The 22,618-nt window shown below is 37.3% G+C and overlaps 2 protein-coding genes across 3 annotated transcripts; both read left to right on the top strand.

Moving 5' to 3' along the window:
* Positions 1-3,701: 3,701 nt before the first annotated feature.
* Positions 3,702-4,968, top strand: psmg3 (proteasome (prosome, macropain) assembly chaperone 3). Of its 2 annotated transcripts, none has more exons than XM_056753489.1 (3): positions 3,702-3,856; positions 4,225-4,453; positions 4,563-4,968. In XM_056753489.1, exons 2-3 carry the CDS (start codon positions 4,235-4,237, stop codon positions 4,713-4,715), a joined length of 372 nt encoding a protein of 123 aa, XP_056609467.1. In that variant the 5' UTR covers positions 3,702-3,856; positions 4,225-4,234; the 3' UTR covers positions 4,716-4,968. The 2 variants fall into 2 exon arrangements, with proteins under 2 accessions (XP_056609467.1, XP_056609468.1); XM_056753490.1 differs by having other exon boundaries at positions 3,721-3,856; positions 4,212-4,453.
* Positions 4,969-5,793: 825 nt separating this feature from the next.
* On the top strand, positions 5,794-22,603 carry tmem184a (transmembrane protein 184a). The gene is made up of 9 exons (XM_056754025.1): positions 5,794-6,230; positions 6,883-7,131; positions 13,263-13,428; positions 15,532-15,622; positions 15,873-15,948; positions 17,124-17,215; positions 17,325-17,494; positions 17,657-17,854; positions 21,083-22,603. Exons 2-9 carry the CDS (start codon positions 6,883-6,885, stop codon positions 21,325-21,327), a joined length of 1,287 nt encoding a protein of 428 aa, XP_056610003.1. The 5' UTR covers positions 5,794-6,230; the 3' UTR covers positions 21,328-22,603.
* Positions 22,604-22,618: the final 15 nt, after the last annotated feature.

Consider the following 22,618-nt stretch of genomic DNA (forward strand, 5'->3'; position numbering starts at 1 on the left):
GTTGGTACACTAACTTCATGAATGAGCCCCTGACATAAGGCTCCAGATGGTAGAAGAGCAATTTTCATTACATGTATTGTTAAGCTCCACTCACATCATGAATCTAGCCTTACAGATCAACATGAATCAGATGCTAAGCAACTGAGACGGCGATGCCGCGGATGAAGCGGTGCATTGACTCTTTCTCAAAGAAGGCTGATGATGTATTTCATGTGACGTAGATGCACATGAATATGCGTATATGGGCATTAATGATAACACTCAAAGCAAGAGGAAGGAAGTAACAGTTGTATATTATAACGACAACCTTAATTTACGATTTACTTCCTTAATGCACTTTAGTGGTTTTATTGTGCATGAATCATCAGTGCATGTTATTTCACAGAAATAAATGTTTGTCTTTAAAATCGTCCATTAAAATGTATTAATTTGCTCTGCCTGCTGGCTGATGTACCAGAAAGGAATGGGAATCTAAAGGTTCTGACTTAGCCTCCATAGTTGACTTAATGAATCTTAATAGTTTCTCAAAGATTTGAATTAGTGATTCCTCTAGTATATTTAAGGAAGTAAATCGAGGTTGTCTTCACATCAATTGAAGAATGCAGACTAGTTTAAGTATTCAACAGTATTCTTTCTGAGCACCTGTTATACAATCAATTCCTTCAATATCTCAATTTGCCCAAAAATGCATTTCACTATTAAGTAGTGAAATGGGTTGCAAATGCAGCTTCACTTTGACTTCAGTCTATAACCCTGCCCCCCACCGCACGCTGAACAAACGCATGTTTGGTGTATTTGTTGGACTTCCAGATAGAGATGACTGCTGTAAGGGGTGGGTTGTCATATTAGTGGAGCAGAACGTAATCTGTGAGGTAACCGACCCATGGCAACTCCATTTAACCCCTGGTGAGTGCACTCTTCCAAGTCAGTCTTTTTTTCGTGTAGGTTCAACAGAAATATACCATGATGAAAAATAAAGTTACTAAAAAGTTACGAACACTATACGAAGCACAGTACATTAAACTATTCATAAATCTTATCAACTCAATCAATCGAAATAATGAACAATATCACCGGACCTGTTCAACGGGGTGGCATCTGAGGATAAGACTATGGACAGGCCAAACTCAATATAAAATGTATAGCATGATTAGCATCCAACCTCCCCAATAACTTCCTTATCCATGCCAGTTTGCTTTGATTAAAGTCAAAGGTTGATGTAAGTTTTGTTAATGCGTTGGATAACATGTCCCTCTAAAACCTTTTTCCATCATTATTATTAGTTGGCTTTTATCAATGGGTTTGTGAATGGGTTACGCAAATATCGAACCAATAAAAAGTGCTTGTCAGTTTTGACAACACAGTATTCCATCTTAAAAAAATTACTGTGTTTTTTCCATTTCCTAAAAAACTGCAAATTTTTACACCCAAGGTTTTGGAAGGATAGTGAAGATGAGCGATGAGTTGTGTTAGACTGGATGGATGCAAAATGATACAAGACTTTCAGTTACTGATGTCATTGGCGAAGACACTGTTCAAAGTCATCCATGATTAATTAAAATGCCCAGTAACATGGGGTTTACTGACATAACATGAGTGGTGTTCAGTGGACTCTACATTCATTAAACATGCAGTTCCATTTCATTCTTTAGGGGTAAAACTTTATATTACAAAAATGTACTTTTAAATGTTGGGAGTTTTGGCAACTCTTGGTATACCTTGATGTTCCCCGTAGTCTTTTTTATTTCAAATCAACATGAACAATTATTAACAACTAAATTATCGCATTTGAAGCCACGTCTCCTAAACGGAATAATGGATGCCCATCATGAAAGTATAATACCCTCGTCATTAAAATCCAGACCTGAAATGAAAGAGTCTGAACAAAAGACTGCAGGTATGAGGTAAAATATGGGACCAATGCTGAGAATAAAATGTACTTCTAATGAAATCCTGTCAGCCAATCAAACCGCTCTTCCTGCCGTGGGAACAGAAAGAAGCCAAACGACATGCATAATTCCACCAGAACATTAAAGAGATATTAAAATGATGGGCCTCTGCTGTAGGAGGTGTTCATGAACAATGAATGTACTTGTTCTTTCTTTTTATATTGGGCAGGATTGGCTTTCTGCCTGCTCCAACCTCATTTCTCCCTTTTCCTCTAGAGCACCCAAAACCCATAAAGCTTCAGACTGGTGCCTCTTTATAGCAGTTTGAAGAGCAAATCACCTCTCGGCATGTTTATTGCATGCACGCCCATTTTACCTAATGCTAACAGCTGTGAGAATGATTACTTAACGCAGCATTTCACAGTAATGTCACTTTTGAGATTTGTTTTGGCAAATGAGATTCACTTTAGATGATAGCAAAATATTGTGGGGCCATCATATTTCATTGCGCAAGACCTTTCGTGTTAGGATAGAACAACCAGTGATCTGGACATTATATCACTATGTACCTGTGCCATACTGAAATAAGAAATCAGACAATTTCTTTTTTTATCATTACTACTGGGGCTTAGGGAAACTGGCAGGTGCAGGAGATAATAGGATATAAATTGCTAGGATGAAAAACAAGCGAAAATGAGCTACAATAATAGAGCATTACTGACATTTTAAATGACATTTAACAGACCTAATCCTTCAGTCACTTGCTATAGCGAGGTGGTCTGAGTGAGAGTGAAAGAGAGGGAGAAAGAACGATTCCTTTGCTGAGAGAGAATTAAAGAAACCTTGACACTTTTAGTCAACCTAGTGACAAAAGTGCAAAGATGGCAATTTCTTTCAGACTGATGTAAAGCTCGAGCACTCTGCAAGAGTAGTTCCAGCCTGGATCACAAAGAGCTGAGCAGCTTCAGTGAACATGGCACACATTGTCAAATGGACTAGACTCAGCAAAACTATGACACATACACACAAGAACCACCGACAGGGTGAGGCGACCAGAGGATGAAGTTATCCAGACAAACAAAGGGCAATTATGAATATTTTGAAATACATGTCTGCAAGATCTTCAATTGTCTGTACGCTGTTTTTAAATAGCAAATATTTTTTAAACAACTTTCGTTTTTAAACGAATTATTTACATGGGGAAACCATGCACATTTTGCATTTTGTTTCAGTGTGTACAAGTCAGATAAAACATGCTGGGTGACAAATGACTACTTAATAATTCAATAATAAAAATAATCTGCTTGTATACATTCAGAACACACAGTGAAAGCTTTGTAGGTCTAAATATTACTGCCCTAATTTTGCTTTGTGATATTCTAGGCCTATGCATGTGTAAAGAGGCTGACACAGTTTTACCCAATCTAGGACATTTACCCAAATGCAAACACTTAAATTTACGAAACAAGAATATTATGATGCAAAACAGTTTTATTTTTCTAATAGATATTAAAGTATGAATTTGAACATAAGACGTTTAATAAGATAATTAATATCCATGTTGTAGTTTTATTAAATAACTTTATAACATAAAAAACTTATATTTTATAATTTGATAAAATATTATCATATACGCTATTGTGAAGACATTACCTTTTGTGGAATAAACAAACACTACGATAGGCCTACATTATTTTGTTACAGGTGCGTTAGTATTTTGCAATATTATTTTTCCATTTAAACGTTGCAATTAAAATCCCTTGATTATTTGCGATGTAAAACTTTAATCAAAAGTAAATTCAACAGTCTTCAAACATCACACTAGCTACTTCACAGTTCACTCACCTCAACTCTGCAAGTGCGCAGCTGCATCACAAACACTGCGCATGCGTTTATCCGGTGAGAAAATGTTCATAGACACCATCTAGTTCAGCCAGAATAAAACAATTTACGACTTTAATCTAACGGTGAGTAATTACCTATATGTTTTAACCGCTTGTATGTGCTTAATACATTCTGTAGGGAATTATCTCTGTGTTATATCGGGCGCTATCCGCTTGGCCTTTGAAGCCTCGGCATTTCCTTATCTTCTAACCGCTTTTCAAAGCCAGACCCCAGTCACAGCATGCGGCCTACTCCCGCAGCTTCGCTACTGCTACAACATGCAGAGCTAACTGTTAGTATGTGTGATAAAGAATAACACTAGAGCTAAATGCTAGATATGTATCTATGTCTCATTTCTGTTGGGCTTTTTACCTTTTTTTCTAGATCTGTAACACTAGTTGTAATGCTGTTTGTGCTATTACACAGTTTCTAACTTAGTTTCATTTTACAGGTTGAAGTAAATGATGGCTCCTCAACCTCTCATCAAATCAAATAAAGCAGAAAGAACCATAAACGGACTGCCAACTCAAGTTGTCTGCACAGAATTCAGCAACTACATTTTCATCGTTCTGACACAGTATGGAAAAATCGGGACACTTGTGTCTGTAACGCCTGACACGAGGTCTGGTGACATCAGTGTACCCATGTACACTTCCAGAGTACTTTTGGGAAAAGATGAGGTAATTCATTACAAACAGCGGACGGAATTTTTGTGAGATTATCATTATAGACAGATAAAGTCCTATTTGAGTTCTACCCATGATGACTTTATTCTTTGTTTCCTTGCAGCCTCTTACGCACGTCTACGCCAAGAATGTAGCAACGTTTGTCTCACAGGCATCAGGCAACCGGCCGGTTCTGTTGGGGCTTTCACTCAAAGACAACGGCGCTGAAACAATGAAAACTATTAAAGATATGATCAAAAGCTGCCAAGTCTGGTAAACATGTTATCTGTGGAGGTTATTTATAATGTCCGCAGACTACATTTAGACGAGGACACATTCATTTTAAACACTTGTTGACAAGATGAACTGTTGTTGTGACTTATTGTGCATTGTTTGTGAGTTTGAACGTGAGCTCTGAAACAAAGATGACTCAATTTTCCTCTCTCGTTGTGTTACGTCCTCTGTCTCTGTGTAACATTGAACTGTAACGTAATATTTATCGGATTAAAGTTATATTTTCTTACCTCTTATTTTTGTGGAGAATAACCTTCATACCCACATCACAGCCTTACGTACTTCTCCGTGTCATGTGCCTTTTCTGTATATGTAACGTAACGTCACATATTTTGAAGTACACATGTAACAGAAATATTATATAACAAAGTAATCATTAATGTAGTTTTTATATCAATATGTGACCCTGGACAACAAAACCAGTCTTATGGGTCAATTTTTTTTGCGAAATCGATATTTTTACATCATTTGAAAGCTGAATAATTAAGCTTTCTTCTGATGTATGGGTTGTTAGTATATGATAATATCTGGTGGAGAAATAACTGTTTAAATATCTGGAATCTGAGGGTGCAAAGGAATCAAAATATTGAGAAAATGCCTTTGAAGTTGGTAATAAGAGGCACTGTTACTGCCCATCCACTCACAAAAATAAAGTTTTGATATATTAACGGTAGGAAATTTACAAAATATCTTTACTTAATATCTAAATGATTTGGTGCATAAAAGAAAAATCTATAATTTTGACCCATACAATGTATTTTTGGCTTTAACTAAAAATGTTCCCCTGCTACTTAAGACTGGTTTTGTGATCCAGGGTCACATATATGGTTTATGATATATCTGCATTTACAGTTTTGTGCCTTTAATTCATGAACTTCTATTTGTAAGTGCTTAAGATTTTTTTTACATTTCACTGTGACATACACATGGCAATGAAATGAGGACATTTATTTGTGTAGCATGTAAATGTAATGCCACTCTATTGTACTGCCGTTGGCCTTTTGTCAACAGGTGCTTCTCTATTCGTTTTGCGTCACATGACCGAGGACTCCTGTCGAAAGGTCACATGACCTGGGTGTGCGCTATCGAGGAAAGACAGTACACCTGCCTTATTTGAAAAACGAACTTGTTGATATTGTATTAGAGTGAGTTTTTAGGTAAAACAACCCTGAATATAGTTTAAACAAGAAGTGTATTACGATCAATTAAGTTGGACTGAAGGCGGTTGACGGCGGAATAAGCTGACCTGACTTCGATCAGACCTGTCAATAATAAAACTAGGAAGTGAGTGGCATTCGGTGTCGTCGCGCGGCCATCTCTACTCATGGCTACATGACTTACTTTAATCTTGTCTTTAAAGGTGATACATGTTGTGTATTTGTATAAACCTCGGTGCGATGAGCATAGTTAAGTGAGGTTTACGATAAAGTCATTAGATTCGGGCTGCTCTTGATCGCAGGAAGACTGGACTCACGCAGGTGTTGACACACGTATCAGGGTAAGTTTCACAAGTAATCTAAACCCGTCTAGCCTTTCTGTTAAAATGTATATCATTTACGGTTGATAGCTGTTTATTTAGTCTTAATACTTTGTATGATGTACTTTATAATACATTTAGATAAAAAAACTTGTTTTTATAATTTAAGAAGAAAACGTAAATGAATAATATCTGCTATACGTTAATGGCGTTCGTCTCACATGTTTATCCAAAAACGCCAAAAATTGTTTACAAACAAACATATAAGATTTCCTTCACCTCTTCTAAATGTATATTTAATATAGCATTCATGTAATATTTGATTATATATATATATAATTTGATTAACTTATTTTTTTCATGACCATGCCAATTACTGTAGATTTATTAAAGTGTAATTACAATTTTGAAGTAAAAAAAACTTTATTAGGAAATTGGTGTGTGACCATGATGGGTGTGAGGGGGTTTAAAATGCTTGTTTGGTTTTTCCAGACTTGTAAATCTGTTAAATTACATATAAATACAATAAGTTTACACTATGTTTAATGAAATTGACCTTATAATAAAATAACTATTACGTGATCATTTATTAAAGGTATGTGTCATTACATTAGATTATTGAAAAGTTATAATTATTATTATTGAAGTTGTTGCTTTCGTTTATCTTCCACAGATGAATGACTCGAGTGAGGGTCTCAGTATAATGTCAGTGGATTTGGATAAAAACATGAACGATTCAGCCCCTCCGTTGTCATACTCGATGCTAATGTCAAACATGACTGACATGTCTAACCTGACAGTCATCAGGACCGGTAATAGGACTGAAATTGTGGGGAATGACAAGATCTTCCTCAACACCGCCATTGCCCAAGCTTTGTCTGGAGTTTTCGTCTGGTCGGCGCTCCTCATCACCTGTCACCAGGTAGATCATTTAGCAGTCAATTTCATCTGAATGTATCTGAGCATTTTACAGGCACTGGCACATCCAGCACGTTTTCCATGCCACAGTTTAGTACAGTAAATCGGATCACTTCTGCTTTTAAACCACTGCCAGGCCAGCAGAAACATGTGAAAGCCTGTATGGGCTATAAGGTGAGCAACAAAATCTCAGCATCACATGGAGAGGCTTTGTGTCCTGGGAAATGCTTGAGGCATAATAGCTGTGGTTCATTTAGAGCACACGCAAATAAAAGCAAATTGGCTGGGTGAGGGAAACACGAGCTGTTACGCAGAGTCTCCACCCTCATACCTGACCGCAGGTTCACCATCAGCTGAAAACCACGCAGTCATAAAAAGCGGCAGCATTAGCTAACACTCCCTGTCTCTCCAATGGTTATCAATCATCAGACATCGATAAATAACTGCCTGTTTGCGTTGGGCAGCCATGCTTGTTTTCCTTGCTTTAAATGATCCATTATCCTTTAAGAGCTGTCCTTGACTAACCAAAGGTAACTACAGTACTGGTGCTGATAAGAGCCCAGTGTACACACATAATATGGATTTGGTGGTCTCTGATTCTGTAATGCGGAGACACGTAACTGTTCTGCAATGTGCACTTTAGCTTTCGCTCAATTCTTTCATAGTTACAGAAATGTGTACTTATAAAAAAGACAAATTTAGGCTTCTTTTTAAAGGAACAGTTCACCCAAATGTTAAATTCTGTCATCATTTACTGATTTACAAATCTTTATACATTTCTTTGTTGTGATGAACACAGTGAAATATGTTTGGATGAGTGCTTGTAACCAAACAGTTCTTGGCCACCATTGACTACCATAGTAGGGAAATTTCTTTATAAATTGAAAGTTGATCACAAAAGAAAGATATTTCAAAGAATGTAGGAAAATAAACAGATCCAGGGCACCATTGATTATCAATGTGATTTTTCCTACTATGATGGTCAATCTTGGCCAAGAACTGTTTGGTTACAAGCATTCTTAAAAATATGTCTCTGTGTTCATCAGAACAAATAAATGTATACAAATTTGGGCTCAAAGGTGAGTAAATGATGACGACAGAACTTCATTTTGGGGGGGGCATGCAGCAGGGGGAAATGTCCCGTTCTGTTGAACATAAAAGAAGATATTTTGAAAAATGTAGGAAAGCAAACAGTTCTGGGTCACTATTGACAACCATTGTTATTTTTCCTACTTCTGGTGGTCAATGGTGTCCCCACATGATCAGTTTCTTCCAAATATTTTTCTCTGTGTTCATTAGAACAAAGATATTTATAAAGATTTGGGCTTAAGGATGAGTAAGTGATGACAGAACTTTTTTGGGAGGTTTGTCCTTTTTGTTTAGTTTTTGTTAAATCCTTAGCAGTATTTCACCTATTTGTGCTTGAAAATGAGATATGAATACAGCAGGAAGTCTCTATGTCGTGTCGCGGGTTTGTGCGAACAGCTTTAAAACCTCAGCGGACTGACGTTTGTGCACCCAACCCTTGTTTATACAGGAAGTTGTTTCACGGTTGATAAAAGAGCATCATTCACTAACCTTTACACCAGCTGTGCCAGCAAAAGCGATAAGGGCAGGCTCTCCAGCTGTCAGACTGTCCAATATACTATTTATGCTGAGGTTTGATCAGTTTGATGTGTTTTGAAGTGATTAGTTTGCTCAGTATTCTCCTGTTTTTTTTTTCCATTTATTGTAAATTAGAATATACATAGCTGGCTGTGTTGGCTAGGGAACTACGCATTAGATTTAAGCTGTTATAAGGTAAAGATGAAATCAGTTGTTGTGTAAAAGTAATAGTCAGGTAAAGGGTCTCTGCACAACATGAACATACTCATCTCACGTATCAAAATACCAATTATATTAGCCGGCATTGTTCAGTTTCGTGGAAGGTTGAAATCGAATTTACTCCCCCTTGCTGGTATGTTTTTGAATCTTTTTTCATCATAGCCTATATGACCCGTGATGAAATTTGATATAGAATATGTTTCTCAAGCATCTGTTATGTAATTGAACTACTGGGATTTTAGTGATGGAGAGCAGGGGTCAGAAATGATATTTCTTCTGCTCTGAATTGCAGTGCCCGCAATGTGCCCAGAGGACGTGGATTTGATTGCCCTCAAAGTGTCTTGTGTGGCATACCAAAGCCAATACTTTTGAAATCTTAAGTTTCTAAAGCAGCCGAACAACGCCGCAACGGTGTATGGTGACTGGAAATGAGTCCCTGTGTAGTGGTTTTCCTCTTCAACCCATAATCTAGTCAAAACTGTGTTTTTTTGTCCCTCAGCATAACAGCAAAACGTCTCATCCACCGCCACCTCATCCGTGGCTTTCGCAAATAGCAGCCTGCGGAGGGTTGCGTGAGGCAACATATGTAAATCCTGAGAAGATTAAAGGAGCCCTCAGGATTGTTTTAGTTTCAGAGCCTTTCTCGGCTGCGCTACAAAAGATTCTCCCAGTGGTGTTGCACTTGCTCTCCGCATACTAAAGGCAGGAATCGAGATTGTGTTACTAAAACACCCTGCTCTGAAGTTACTGATTTGCCTCCAAAACTTTCCCATCAGTGCCAGGAACAATCCAAGTAGTCTTTGAAGACCAGCTATTTGAAACATAGGCCAGCCCTTCTTAAATCGAAGTGAATTGTTATATATTACATTGACAAGGTGCCAGCGGCGCTCCTCGGTCGACCTTTTTTCATCACTCTGGTTTCTCCAAGCTTTATTGTCTTAAAGTTGGAGCTGCCCTTCGTTTTGGGACCCCCGGAGCACCAACAACAGTTCCTCTCATTCAGACAGGTTGTAATTAGCTTGGACTGGGTCTCTGCGACAGCCAGCGGACAGTCAATGGCCAGAGCCATTACCACGAGCACAGATCCATCTCATTGTTAAATTATTATAGAGTCTGGGACACAAGGAACTTATTTCCCCTGCAGGCTGGGTGAAATGGAGGACATCAGTTCAGAGACCAACTCCCTTTGTTTTTCAAGAGCCCACAAATACATCAAGCTTCCATCCGTGGAATGAAGAACTCAAATAATGTGATTTTAAATGATTGATAGTCCAAGAGTTTGAAAGTCACAGAATATTGAGCCCCATCGCTAATGCAGTTTAAGGGACTTTAATGTTATGGATGGGCATCTTGAACTCCATAGTGCATTCAAAAATAGACTATAAAATAGTTATTTCTGACTATGAAACCTGATTGGATTAGATGTGTTCAGAGCGATTGTAAATAAACCCTATACTGTACACAGGAGAACACACTCCTGTGACCTCAACCTGTCATCAGATGAATTAACGATAGCCATAAACAGCCTTCACTTCATATATTATTACTTGGTGGAGAAATTGTGTTAAAACGGTGTTGATTTACTAAATGTTCTTGATTTCACTAGTTTTTTCTGTGCTGTAAGTAGACTTGCACAAGCACTAAACATTTGTTTCCAAGTATGTTTTATCCCCTGGGATCGAACTCATGACTTTGGCGTTGTTAATGCCATGCTCTTAACACTGAGCTACAGGAAAGCTGTAGTCATACTGTCAATAATTTTAGACAATAAATGAGAAAAATTGTTTACATGTTTCTGAAATCACAGTAGCTTACTCTTTATCAGAAAGTCAAGATTAGGAATGTTCCATTGCTCAGGGCGTAACAGGATTTTAGAAATACAGAGATCCAACAACTCAGTTTGTCCCAAATAAATAATGTTGACTTTCTTGATCTTGATGTGCATTTAAGGACGTTCAAATTATGAAACAATATCTACAACCATGTTTTTTTTTCATGTTTATCAGTGATGAAAGTAAACACATGGTCAGTTGATACTTTAATGCGAATATTGCCAGATTCAAATACTCTAACAAAGTGCTCTTAACAAATGCTCTTTCATGAAAGATGGATTTTAAAGGTTAATGGCACAGAGTTTTCATTTTTGAGTGAACAGGTTTTTTTTTAATTAAAAATGGGTAAAGTTATAAGAATATACAAACAGAATTACAGAAGGAGAATTAATTTAAAAGTGATGCGTTTGAAATGTTTGCAAATAATGTTGTCTAATCACAAACTACAAACAGATCCAATTTCAAAGTCACTGTCAAGCTGCAATGGCTTCTGTCAATAGCAACTCTCGCCTTCTTTCATTTGAATGTAGAGAAGGTCTCGCTTTCTATCATTTGATTGGCCAACTCAATCAGATTGACATGTAAGACCGTTGTTAGACAGCTGAGGTACACCAGATCTGAGATCAGGTATCTAGACGTTTTCATCAATATTGGCAGCACTTAATCAGTGTTGGGTTAAGTTACTCTGAAAAAGTAATTAATTACTCGTTACTAATTACATATTCAATAGTGTAATGAGATTACCGTACAAATGACTCTCTCCAAATAGTATTTAAGTACTAATTTATATCCAATATAAACCTTGATTAGTTAAGTGATTCAATGATAGACATGAAACCGTTCTTTTTATTCATTCAAATAAATCATATAAAATGACCTAAAGTAGTATTATTAAAGGATCAAAGTATTACACATTTGAGAATTATAAATTAAAGGAGCATTTTAAAGTTAGAATTAGAATTTGGAAGTCATTTCCACACTATTTAGTTGAATTAAATCAGAAGTAACTGAAATTACAGAAACAATAAGAGTAATCCCTTACTTTACTTTTCCAAGGGAAAAGTAATTAAATTGGAGTAATTAATTACTTAGTAACTACAGTAGTCAACATTTGAAGTGGATAAAAAAAAGTTTAGCAAAGTTGTCCTTGACAAGAATGGCTATTGTTCTTGTCTTAGTAGAACTTTGATGAACCTTTATGATCCACTTCAAATGTTGACTATTGTAGTTACACCCAACACTGCACAAAATACAGTTTGTCCTATTAGGCAATTGTTTCACAACTTTTATTACACACCATGGAAAAACTACATCGGGACTGCATTGGTGGGTACGCGCCATGCCCTTGAATGAATTGGTGTCATAATGTACCATTGTTGACAATAACTGTGATATTAAAAATACACAATTATCATCAATAGTGTTAATTTTACACTTATTGCAAATAATTCATCCCCACGATTTAGGCACAGTGGTTACAAACTCTCTCTCTCTCTCCTCTTCCTCACATTTGCATTTTGAGTTATTTTGACTAAATAAGACACAAAATTAATCCAAATATTAATTTTATAGCATCAGTTTGTATTCTTTAGAAAACCTTTGATTGGATATCACAATGATACTGTCTTTGTGAAGTTTTTTTTTGAAGCTAGTCTTATTTTAATGCATAAATGAAAAGCTACCTGGCATCAGTGTTGTTTTTGATGACAGTAAATATATCTGACTATTAATTTTGACATAATACCACAAAAAGAATATTGTATACCATCCTTGCGATTGTTGTGAGAATGTAATAGTCACATGCCTACATACACATGTGTATATCGGATTTACAATTGATCATGTCTACAACATTCAGTATTTAAGTAGATGAAACACATTGAACGTGCCATACTGTCATCATTTACTCACCCTCTTGTCATCACAAAAGATGATATTTTGAAAAATGTTGGTTACAGAACAGCACAGCCCCCATTCACTTTTATTGTTACCAATGCAAGTGAATGGGGGGGCTGTTATCAACATTCTTCAAAATTTCTTTTTTTGTGTTCTGTGAGAGAAAGAAAGTCATACAGGTTTGAAATGACGAGGGTGAGTACATGATGACAGAATTTTCATTTTGAAGGTGAACTACTCCTTTAATATGTTTACTGTTGTGTTTGTTTGATTAACTTAGTTAACCGTACAGTCATAAAACAGTTGGACTATGGACCTTTACAAAGTACTTAATCAATTATTATCCATCTTTGCTTTATTGCATCGTACCAGTTCCTGTTATCAAATGACTTCCCACACACCTGCTACCATAACAGAATTTTTCATGCTTTTGGCACCTATTGATCTGCTATGCAGCTTAAATCATTGAAATTCACTCTTTTTGCTTTAAACTCAAATTTGTTGTCATTTATCATGAACTGCCAAACAGGCATGTGCAGTGGAGCCCTTTTTCGTTTTACTTAACAAAATCTTTGTCTTTCAGATCTACTCGCACCTGAGGTCTTACACGGTACCCAACGAGCAGCGCTACATCATCCGCATCCTCTTCATCGTCCCCATCTTTGCGTTTGACTCCTGGCTCAGCTTGCTGTTCATCAGTAATGACCAGTATTACGTCTATTTTGACTCTGTTCGAGACTGCTATGAAGGTACAGTAAATCGGAGCCACCCTCCTCTCCCCATCACACCCTTTTCTTCTTTCCCACTGCGTGTTATATTACTCAAGCCCAGTGTCATGCTGGTGGGATGACGTGAGCTGTTGTTCGGAAGTCAGGCCTGCAGTGAGGGAGGAGGACGTGTTTTATAGATGTTGGGTGGCAGGTTTCAAAGACGTAAACCGATAGTGTAACTGAACAAACCTGTTTGTTGTGTCACACCAAACTATTATGAGTAAAAAAGGCTGACAAAATGTCTCTTATGATTGTTATTTCTGTGAAGACTTGAAGCACTATATTTTACATTTGTAATTTAAGCAAAACGTTTTCTGTAGAGCAGTTTGTCTGTGTAGGGCTTAGAAACAACATGGTGAATTCCCTGTTAGGGGACCCGCAGTATATGCAGATAGAAATCTCTCATTCTAGGTAATAAAAACATAACGCTTCAGGGTCATTACGTATCAACTGAACCATAGGTCCCCAGCTAAATTATTATATATTTTTTCCTTTTCACAGAATTAAGACCAACATCATTAGAGATGAAAGCCAAAATATGAAATGCCACCGATGAATACTTCATTAAGTAATCAATTAATTTGTACAAAATGACCCACACTTGGCTTTGGAACACTGAAAATGTGTACATTTTAACAGTTTTCTCATGAAGCCACATTAAGATCCTCACATCTAGAGGACTGAAAAGGATAGGGCTTTACAAATGTAGTTCCCAAAAGAGAAGTTGATCAAGAACAAGAATCTTAAATGACTTTAAGGTATCTCGAACGGTTCTGGAATTAGAGGCATGCATATTTTGTAAAAAGAACAAAAAAATGCCCTTTCTTCATTTTTGAGCTGTCACCATTGGCATAAAATGCATCAAGGATTCTTAAAATTAACAGATAAACTAACAGATATACTGATCTATGTGTAAGAATAAAATAATGATGCTGGCATATTTCTCATGTCATTTTTTACCCCCTATAAAATGGCTCAAAAATTTCAGGTGAAAATTGTCATTTTTACCTCCCTCTACAAATTAATTGATCACTTAATAACTATTCATCTGTGAAACTTCATATTATTTTGAAATCACTTATGTTGGTCTTGCCTCTGTAAAAACAGAAAAAAATGAGAGCCTGGTTGATTTGACAAGAAATGACCCTTCACTATGGAAGGTCTTTATCCACCTCTGAACACATAGTTATGCATATCATATTGCATTTCTGTCAATAGATTCTCCAAAAAATGACACGCTTTTATGAAAAAAGGAACATCGTGGGCATATTTTCTTCTGATCTTCTGCCACTTTACTAAAAGTTTTTTTTTTTTCACATTAAACAACGTAGGTATGTTTAATAATACGAAGAAGAGACAGCCAAGGAACTGTATTCATATTTTATTTCTCATGGCACAAACTGATCGTTTGTTGTAAACGCTGGAAGAAAGTGAGATTTTACCTTAAACTGTCTTTAAAAGCAGCATAAGATTAAGAGGGATTTGCTGAATGGAAAAGTTGCACGGTCACCAAATTCCCTTCACAATATCTCTTAAAATCTTATTTAGATAATAAACATCCACTGCAAATATATATTCATTTATTATGTGCAAACAAACAAAACCTGGAACCCAGCGGTGACATGTCAGATGCCCATTTTTCAAGACATGAGGATAAATCAATATAGTGGCAGGTTTTGTGGCAGTCAAGCCTGATTTTGTAAATCATTAAATGAATTAGTTATTAATTAACTTTATTAAAGTCATTTATTAAAAGTTTGCTTTACCAGAAGAATGTCCAGACAAAATACTGTGTCATGATTTATTGGGAATAACTACAAGAAAATTCTAAATAGATAGACACACACACTTGTTTTAAGAAAAGTAAATGGGTAATAATGTAAATGGGATAAAATGTGTCAAAGGCTCAGCTCTGCACATTAGGCATTGCAATTTAAACATGGCTAAAAATAACTCCTTTTGAGCTTGACCAGTCCGTAGTGAACCGAGACAGAAATGTGTGTTTCGATGTGTTTGAAACTCCCTATGCAAATTTAGCAAAGTTCAGCTGTCATGTGCGATTTTTTTTTTTTTTTTAAACAGCGTTTGTCATCTACAACTTCCTGAGCCTGTCTTTTGAGTATCTTGGAGGAGAGAGCGCCATCATGTCAGAAATAAGAGGAAAATCCATTGAGTGAGTGTCATTGCATCTGTTTTTAAGACGGAGTCTAGTTAAACTGTAGGTCACATCTCTTACCGTGTAGCTTTTCTTAAAGGCGGTGTCAATTTTTCTTTTATTATATCCACATGTCAATTATATCCATCCAAGTTACCATGACTGTTTAAAATGGAATACTATACAGACATTTTTAAGGCAGTGCTCGATATTAGGATTGTCATAGTATCAAGAAATTGCTTCTTTAAAAAAATTTTTTCCACTTTAGATCCAGTTGTCTATATGGCACGTGCTGCCTTGGAGGAATGAGTTACTCAATTGGCTTCCTGAGGTTCTGCAAACAGGTTTGTAATCTGTCTCATAACTGTATGTCCTATTACCGCTGCAAGTCTAAACATATATATGTAAAAGCCTGTTCAGTAACTCCTGTCTCCTCGTGTTTGACCTACCTTTACCTGATCTGTTGCGAGGTGGCAACTGTTATCATCGTTACGTCTGCTTTCCTGAAAAGCTCCAGCGGTTAAAGCGGGATTAAAAACAGTTGGAAGCAGGTGCAAGTGGCTCGATAATAAACGTAAAAATAGCTGTTTGCCATCAGCCCTGCCCTGTCTGTGCAGCTGCTGAGGAACCCATTCGCACTTTGAGAATAATACTGATGGAAATTGGATTTGAGAGCACCATCCTGAAAAGGGTGAAAATAATGTGAACTTTTTCTATAGAAAGTGGAATTTCAAAACACATCATTCTTTAGGACCGGATGCCTACGTGTGGCATTTTCAAAGCGCCGTCTTGCCACGTATCAGACTGTAGTGGAGACAAAAGGCACTTTGATAACTTTGAGATGGATTTTCATACAGACATCTTCGATTAGAAGCTTGAATTCCTCATTGATGGATTAAGCAGCTGATGCACACTTGCTTTAAATGAAGTCGGGGAAAATCTTCTCCGTGTTGTTTTCAATGAGTGCATTTGTCAATCGTGTCGAGCATTGTGTTGGTTATATAAGAAACAGAAACTTTCTGTCGGAAATAGATATGCAACATTATCATGTTATTAAAATATAATGAGGACAAGTCTTATTTTCCTAACAAAACACACTTATTGAAATATGTCCTGTTGAAACAAGATGCTGGGTGGGACATAAGGAATTTCTTGTCCTATTTAGTAAAATGACCTACAGGCTTTAGGTTACATCACTTTTGTGAACATGATTTAAAGGGATAGTTCACCCAAAATGAAAATTGTGTCATCATTTACCTCAGATTGTTCCAAACCTGTATACATTTCTAAACACAAAGGAAGATATTTGGAATAATGTCCAGATGTATGGGCAGTGCAGCATGAGTCATTAGTATGTTTATTAGATGTCTCAGAAGAGAGAAACTTTTACTTAAAATAAATCTAATACATGTATTTGTCTACTAACATATAGATAGTCTCAAAGCTGACCGGTATGATAAAGCGACTCCTATCTGGTTCTTGAAATTCATTTGTTTTCATTACTAATGTCATCATCTAGGCCACGCTGCAGTTCTGTGTGGTGAAACCCATCATGGCCGTCATCACCATCCTCCTCCAGGCTTTCGGCAAATATCACGATGGAGATTTCAAGTGAGCTGCCCTTTCATACATCCATTTCATCTCATATCAACTTCCCATAATAACACATTAACCTTTATTTATATGAAATGCATTGATTGTAATGTTTATCTTTGTTTAGTGTAACTGGAGGTTACCTCTACATCACCATCGTTTACAACATCTCTGTCAGTTTGGCTCTCTACGCCCTTTTCCTCTTCTACTTCACAACCAGTGACCTGTTGAGAGCTTATGAACCTGTGCTCAAGTTCCTCACCATCAAGTCTGTTATTTTCCTGTCGTTCTGGCAAGGTAAGTCATTCAGCAGACTATCAGAACGGAGCCCATAACTTATAACCAATGGTATGAGGCTGGAGACGGATCTGTCACCAAATGCGACATTTACACTCTTTGAACAAGCTTTTTTCCATATTTCCCTGTATGAATGCTAGGATTGTTTGGTTGTCTTTCCAGGTATGGTTTTGGCTATTCTGGAGCGTTGTGGCGTGATCCCTGAAGCTCTGATGATAGATGGACACAAGGTGGGTGCTGGCACAGTCGCGGCCGGCTGGCAGAACTTCATCATCTGCATTGAAATGTTCTTTGCTGCCATCGCCCTCCGCTATGCCTTTACCTCCAGCGTGTACCAGGAGAAGAAGAGTCAAGCACCAGGTTAGAATGCTTAAAAATCTGACCCTTAAGCACAACCAAACTTTGAAACTTGTTTTGTCGAAGAAACTTTAGAGGATCTTAGAAACATGTCTCAGTGAGCCTTTATGAGGCAACTGAAAGTTGTCTTCCTCTGGAGGATTATGACTCAGAGCTCTGCTGGAATGCTCAACACGTAGAAAACATCAGTTTGTGAGAAACTAAGACCTGTGGCAGGTCAAACGGTGCCATTTCAATCGAAACCCAAGTCTTTTTTCTGTGTTTCGAATAGAGTAGTCTGAAGAGTATGTTCTTTACACAAAGCTATAACGTGGATTCAGAAGTTGAATAATATAGAAGTCATACAGATTACTTTTAAAGCGCTTATGTTCTTTTGTACACTGATAGCCCATGGCTACTGCTGTTTTCATTTCATAGGAAAGATTTGTGTAAACATTCTGCTTGTTTTTCCCCTCGTAGGTCGCAAAGAACACAATACAATACTGGGCAGGAAACTGTTTCCTGAACATAGCCTGTGGGCTAAAAACTCACCTCCACATATATTAGTCATATTCTGCTGTCCCTGTGTTTAGGTGGTGAAAAGCAGTTCTATTTCAATTACCACCAACTGATGTCACTTCAGCAGCAGAATGTTAAAAGCTGCATTAGTTTTGTGCTCTGAGAGCGAATGCAATATAACCGCCTGTCAGTCAGATGTGCATGTTTCAAACCTCGTGTCATTTTGAATTGTTAATCTCCCATCTCAGCGCCAGCTGAGAACGTAGACGCGTTCTACCCGACAGTTACAGGTAAATGTGTGAGCGGATCGTAATTGGCTTTCAAACACCTCACCGTGCTGCTGGCATACGAATGCGTGACGGTCTTTTGTTTCGAGCGTCGTTTAACGCTCAAAGGGTGAAGCCGCTACTGCTTTCATAACCTTTCGCTGTTGATAAAAGGTCACAACCGTGTGCCCAGGCGAAGCTTGTTTGGCAGAATAATTTTATGAGAGCGTATTTATTTTTTTGTTTGGTTGAACATAGAGAAAGATATTTGAAAGAATGCTTGAAACCAAAGGTTTTTTGGACATCGTTGACTGCCATAGTAGGAAAAATTACAATGGTAGTTTGCTGTCCTACATTCTTCAAATTATTTAAATTATAAAGTATTTTTTCCTGCTATGGTTGTCAATGGGGTCCAAGAACTGTTTGGTTACAAGCATTTTTCAAAATAACTTTCTCTGTGTTCAACTTAACAAAGAAATGTATACAGATTTGGATGAATTTGAAGGTGACTAAATGATGACTGAATTATAATTTTAGGGTGAACTATCCCTTAAATCTCAGTGAAATCAAAGTTTACTTCATTTTTTTATGGACTATTGTAGGGTGTTTTTTTTTAAATAAATTATTCATCTGTGAACTTAATTTTTTTATTTGTGTGCACTCATCTTAATCAAAAATGTAACCCCCCTTGAAACGACTTATTTTTCTGTCAAGAGTTATGGTGTGAGGCCGGGGCTACTCATTTCTGCCCCTCCCCTCTAGCAAAATGTCAATTAACATCCAACGATCCAATCAGCTCCCTATGGACGAAATCAAGTACTGTCTATGTTTAGACGTACTGTCCTCAGATATACATTACGACAGGGAAAACAGTCGGTCGCGACTTCCACTTCATGATAACTTTAAAGGGAAATTTTGTACCCATTTACTCGCCCACATGTTGTTCAAACCCTCATGGCTTTCTTTGGTTTTCTGGAACAAAACACTGATTTTTTTTCTGTTTTCTGTTATGTTGTACTATGGGGGTGCCTCTTTTTAAGCTTCCAAAGGAAGCTAATAATTATGCTAATAACAAATAATGTAATAACTCCAATTATATAATTAAAGGCCTAACAATTCCACGCGACTCATCTTAAAGTGTCCAGCAGGTAAATATAAAAAATAATCTTGACCTGCTTCTCTATCGTGTGTGTGTGTGCGCGCGTGTGTGCGGGCATTCTCAGTGCCTAAACTCAACTGCGTTGTTTACGCAGTTTTAAGATGTTTATTTAAAAACATAAATAATGTGCAACAATCCGAACAACAGTGATCGCATTACAAATAACGAGAAGTAAACATTTGTTTGCGTTTACACTCGCATGAAGAAAAGAGGCACAGGTCAAAACTGTTTTTACTTAAACTGTCACATATTGGATTATATTTTACCGTCCAGTCATAATCCACTCCAATTATTGTGTATGATGTCACAGTTTGTGGGCGGGGTTTAGTCTCGTTGCTCGCCCTCAAGATTTGACGAATGCCATTGATGGTCTTTTCTGCTATGCCTAACGGTTTACAACCTCAGGGGACATTATGTTGATTCCAAGTTTTTACCCTCTATCCATAAGACCAGGTCCCAAAACACTTTCCTCTTAACTCTGGTTTAAGTGCCACGTCTGAGGCTTGCCAGAGCAATCCCACAGTTCCTGGGCCAGTGTCTGAAAAACACAAATACCTACAAGCACGGATTAACTGTGTCTTAAACAGAAGGTTGGAAACTACCGTGCCTCTCGTGGCGGCCTGCCATCATGTCTGGCCAAGTTCTCATCCATCAAATACAGCCTAGATGCTGTTTGCTGAAACTCATATTGCAGTGTTTCAAGCTGTACTCTGTAGCCTCATTTAATAGATCCTCATCTGAGAAATGTCTAGAAACTCTTGGATTGTGATTTTTCTTGCGTGCTGCCCAAAATCCTCTAGATAAATGAAGCAGGAGAGTGGTTTTTAGACTGCGCCAGTAGTTTTTTTATCCTAGTTTCTATTTGCAAATAGCCGGGTTGGTCCTTGGCAGTGCCCGTTGCGGCATGTTTACAAAAGGTAAGGGTAATGCTATGATGGCATTGTGTTGGAATGTCATTGGATATTGCAGATTGTGTAATCCAGACAAACACGCAACACACAAAATATGATATTCTTTGTGTTGGTCTGCTCATCTTGACAAATGTTCACTTGAAGTTGGATCAAATTTACCCAAGATCTAACAAGGGCTTAAATGATGACCGCATTCTTTGCTTGTGATGTCATTGGTTTACAAAAAGACTGTGTGAAAATACATTGTTTCCTTTTGTAGAGTGTTTTAGTGAGATATTCTAAACCCATATTTAATCTTAAATTTTACACCCCTCTCATATCAAAGAAATGTCTAGAATGCCATTGAAAGTATGCCGCTTGTTATTTGACGCTTTTGTCCATTGTTTTGTTTTGGCAGAGAACGTAGCACCCATGCACAGCATCTCCAGCGGCCTGAAGGAAACCATGAACCCTGGTGATATGGTCCAGGACGCAATACACAACTTCTCACCGGCATATCAACAGTACACCCAGCAGTCCACCCAGGAAGTGAAGCCCAATGTGAACGGCAAAGCAGGAGTCACCGCCACAAGAGTCAGCACCACAAAGAGTTCAAAAAAATCGGACAAAGTGATGCTGATCGACACAGATGATGAGTTCTAGTTCTTCATCAGTCCTGATCTCTGTATTTAATCCAAAAACATGACTTATTTTGACTTTAACAAAGACAGTAATAATGTAAATCTGCTTATGAATCTTTTAAAAAAGAGCACAGAATGAACGCTTTCTGGAACGGTTGATTTCTTACTCTCTGCTCATTGTTTTGGATCTCCGACGTACCCCCAGATGATCCGGCCCTGTAATGGAGAGTCCTTTCTCATTCCAAACCATTCTTATGATGCATGCCTGATAAATGTGAGCCATCGGGAGCCGTTCAGACGGCATAAATCTGGGACTGGCAATTTCGAAAGCCGTTATTGCTTCTGCCCCTTTGAAGTATTTGCTCAGCAGCCCTTTGCTGGGTCTCACGACGAATCGAACCGGCTTTCACAGACTCGCACTTCAAACTGTTGTCTGTGGCTCTTTGAATGCTTTGTATCAGTCGTGCCATGCAGACGTCGATTGATTTGGAGACTCATTCATTTTCACACCAAGTCTTCAAAGTGTGCAGGATCTGATGCAAAAAAGGCGATACTGGCGTCATCGCGTATTTAAATAGCAAGTAAATCGTATTCAGCCATTGTGCGGATGGTTAAAGTCTTAACTTATGACGTTGGGTTTTAATTGTACAGGTTTTAAAGGGGAACGTTAAAATGTTAAATTACGTTTGGTTATCGACTGTTTAACAATTAATGGGCATTTTTATATAAACCACATTACGTGATAAGATACCGTACGATATTTTTCTCTATACGATCTTTTGGTGTTTTCACATCATTAAGTGGTTGAATGCATTAATATACCATCAAAGTTATGTATTTAGTCAAATATCACACTGAGTTATTGAAGTGTATATATATTTACTACTTGCACAGCGTGTAAAGTCTTTTTCAGTCCTTCAAAAAAAATGTAATGTTTTCTCAAATTTGAAGATGACTTCTGGATTATTGTTATGTCTGAATACAAAATTGTTTTCATGATGCTAATATTCTTTTGATATCTGTAAGGATCTGGTTGCTCTCTTCAAAGTCCACTTATCTATGAAGGAGCCTTGTATATCCCCTATTGAAGCAATATTTGAAGGTGGCATTACGTGATTCCTCAATCTAACAAGGAAGACTTGTGCCAATGATTGCTGCCTCATAAATGTGGAGGAAGGAAATTATCTAATAACATCTACTTTGTATGTCCTGACCGCTCATCTGTATAAATATAATGCATGTATATAGATAACTGAACATTATTACTATGAATAATAATAAATCGTGTTTGAAATAAATTCTATAATTTATTC

Source organism: Triplophysa dalaica, chromosome 7, assembly GCF_015846415.1.
Source record: "Triplophysa dalaica isolate WHDGS20190420 chromosome 7, ASM1584641v1, whole genome shotgun sequence".
NCBI classification, from domain to species: Eukaryota; Metazoa; Chordata; class Actinopteri; order Cypriniformes; family Nemacheilidae; genus Triplophysa; species Triplophysa dalaica.

What these genes read in the sequence shown, in the direction of transcription:
- psmg3 (XM_056753489.1), top strand. Translation starts at nt 4,235, where the DNA reads ATGATGGCTCCTCAACCTCTCATCAAATCAAATAAAGCAGAAAGAACC. An exon ending in TACTTTTGGGAAAAGATGAG is followed by an intron (nt 4,454 to 4,562) that starts GTAATTCATTAC and finishes GTTTCCTTGCAG; the next exon opens with CCTCTTACGCACGTCTACGC.
- tmem184a (XM_056754025.1), top strand. Translation starts at nt 6,883, where the DNA reads ATGAATGACTCGAGTGAGGGTCTCAGTATAATGTCAGTGGATTTGGAT. An exon ending in TGTTCGAGACTGCTATGAAG is followed by an intron (nt 13,429 to 15,531) that starts GTACAGTAAATC and finishes TTTTTTAAACAG; the next exon opens with CGTTTGTCATCTACAACTTC. An exon ending in TTTCCTGTCGTTCTGGCAAG is followed by an intron (nt 17,495 to 17,656) that starts GTAAGTCATTCA and finishes TTGTCTTTCCAG; the next exon opens with GTATGGTTTTGGCTATTCTG.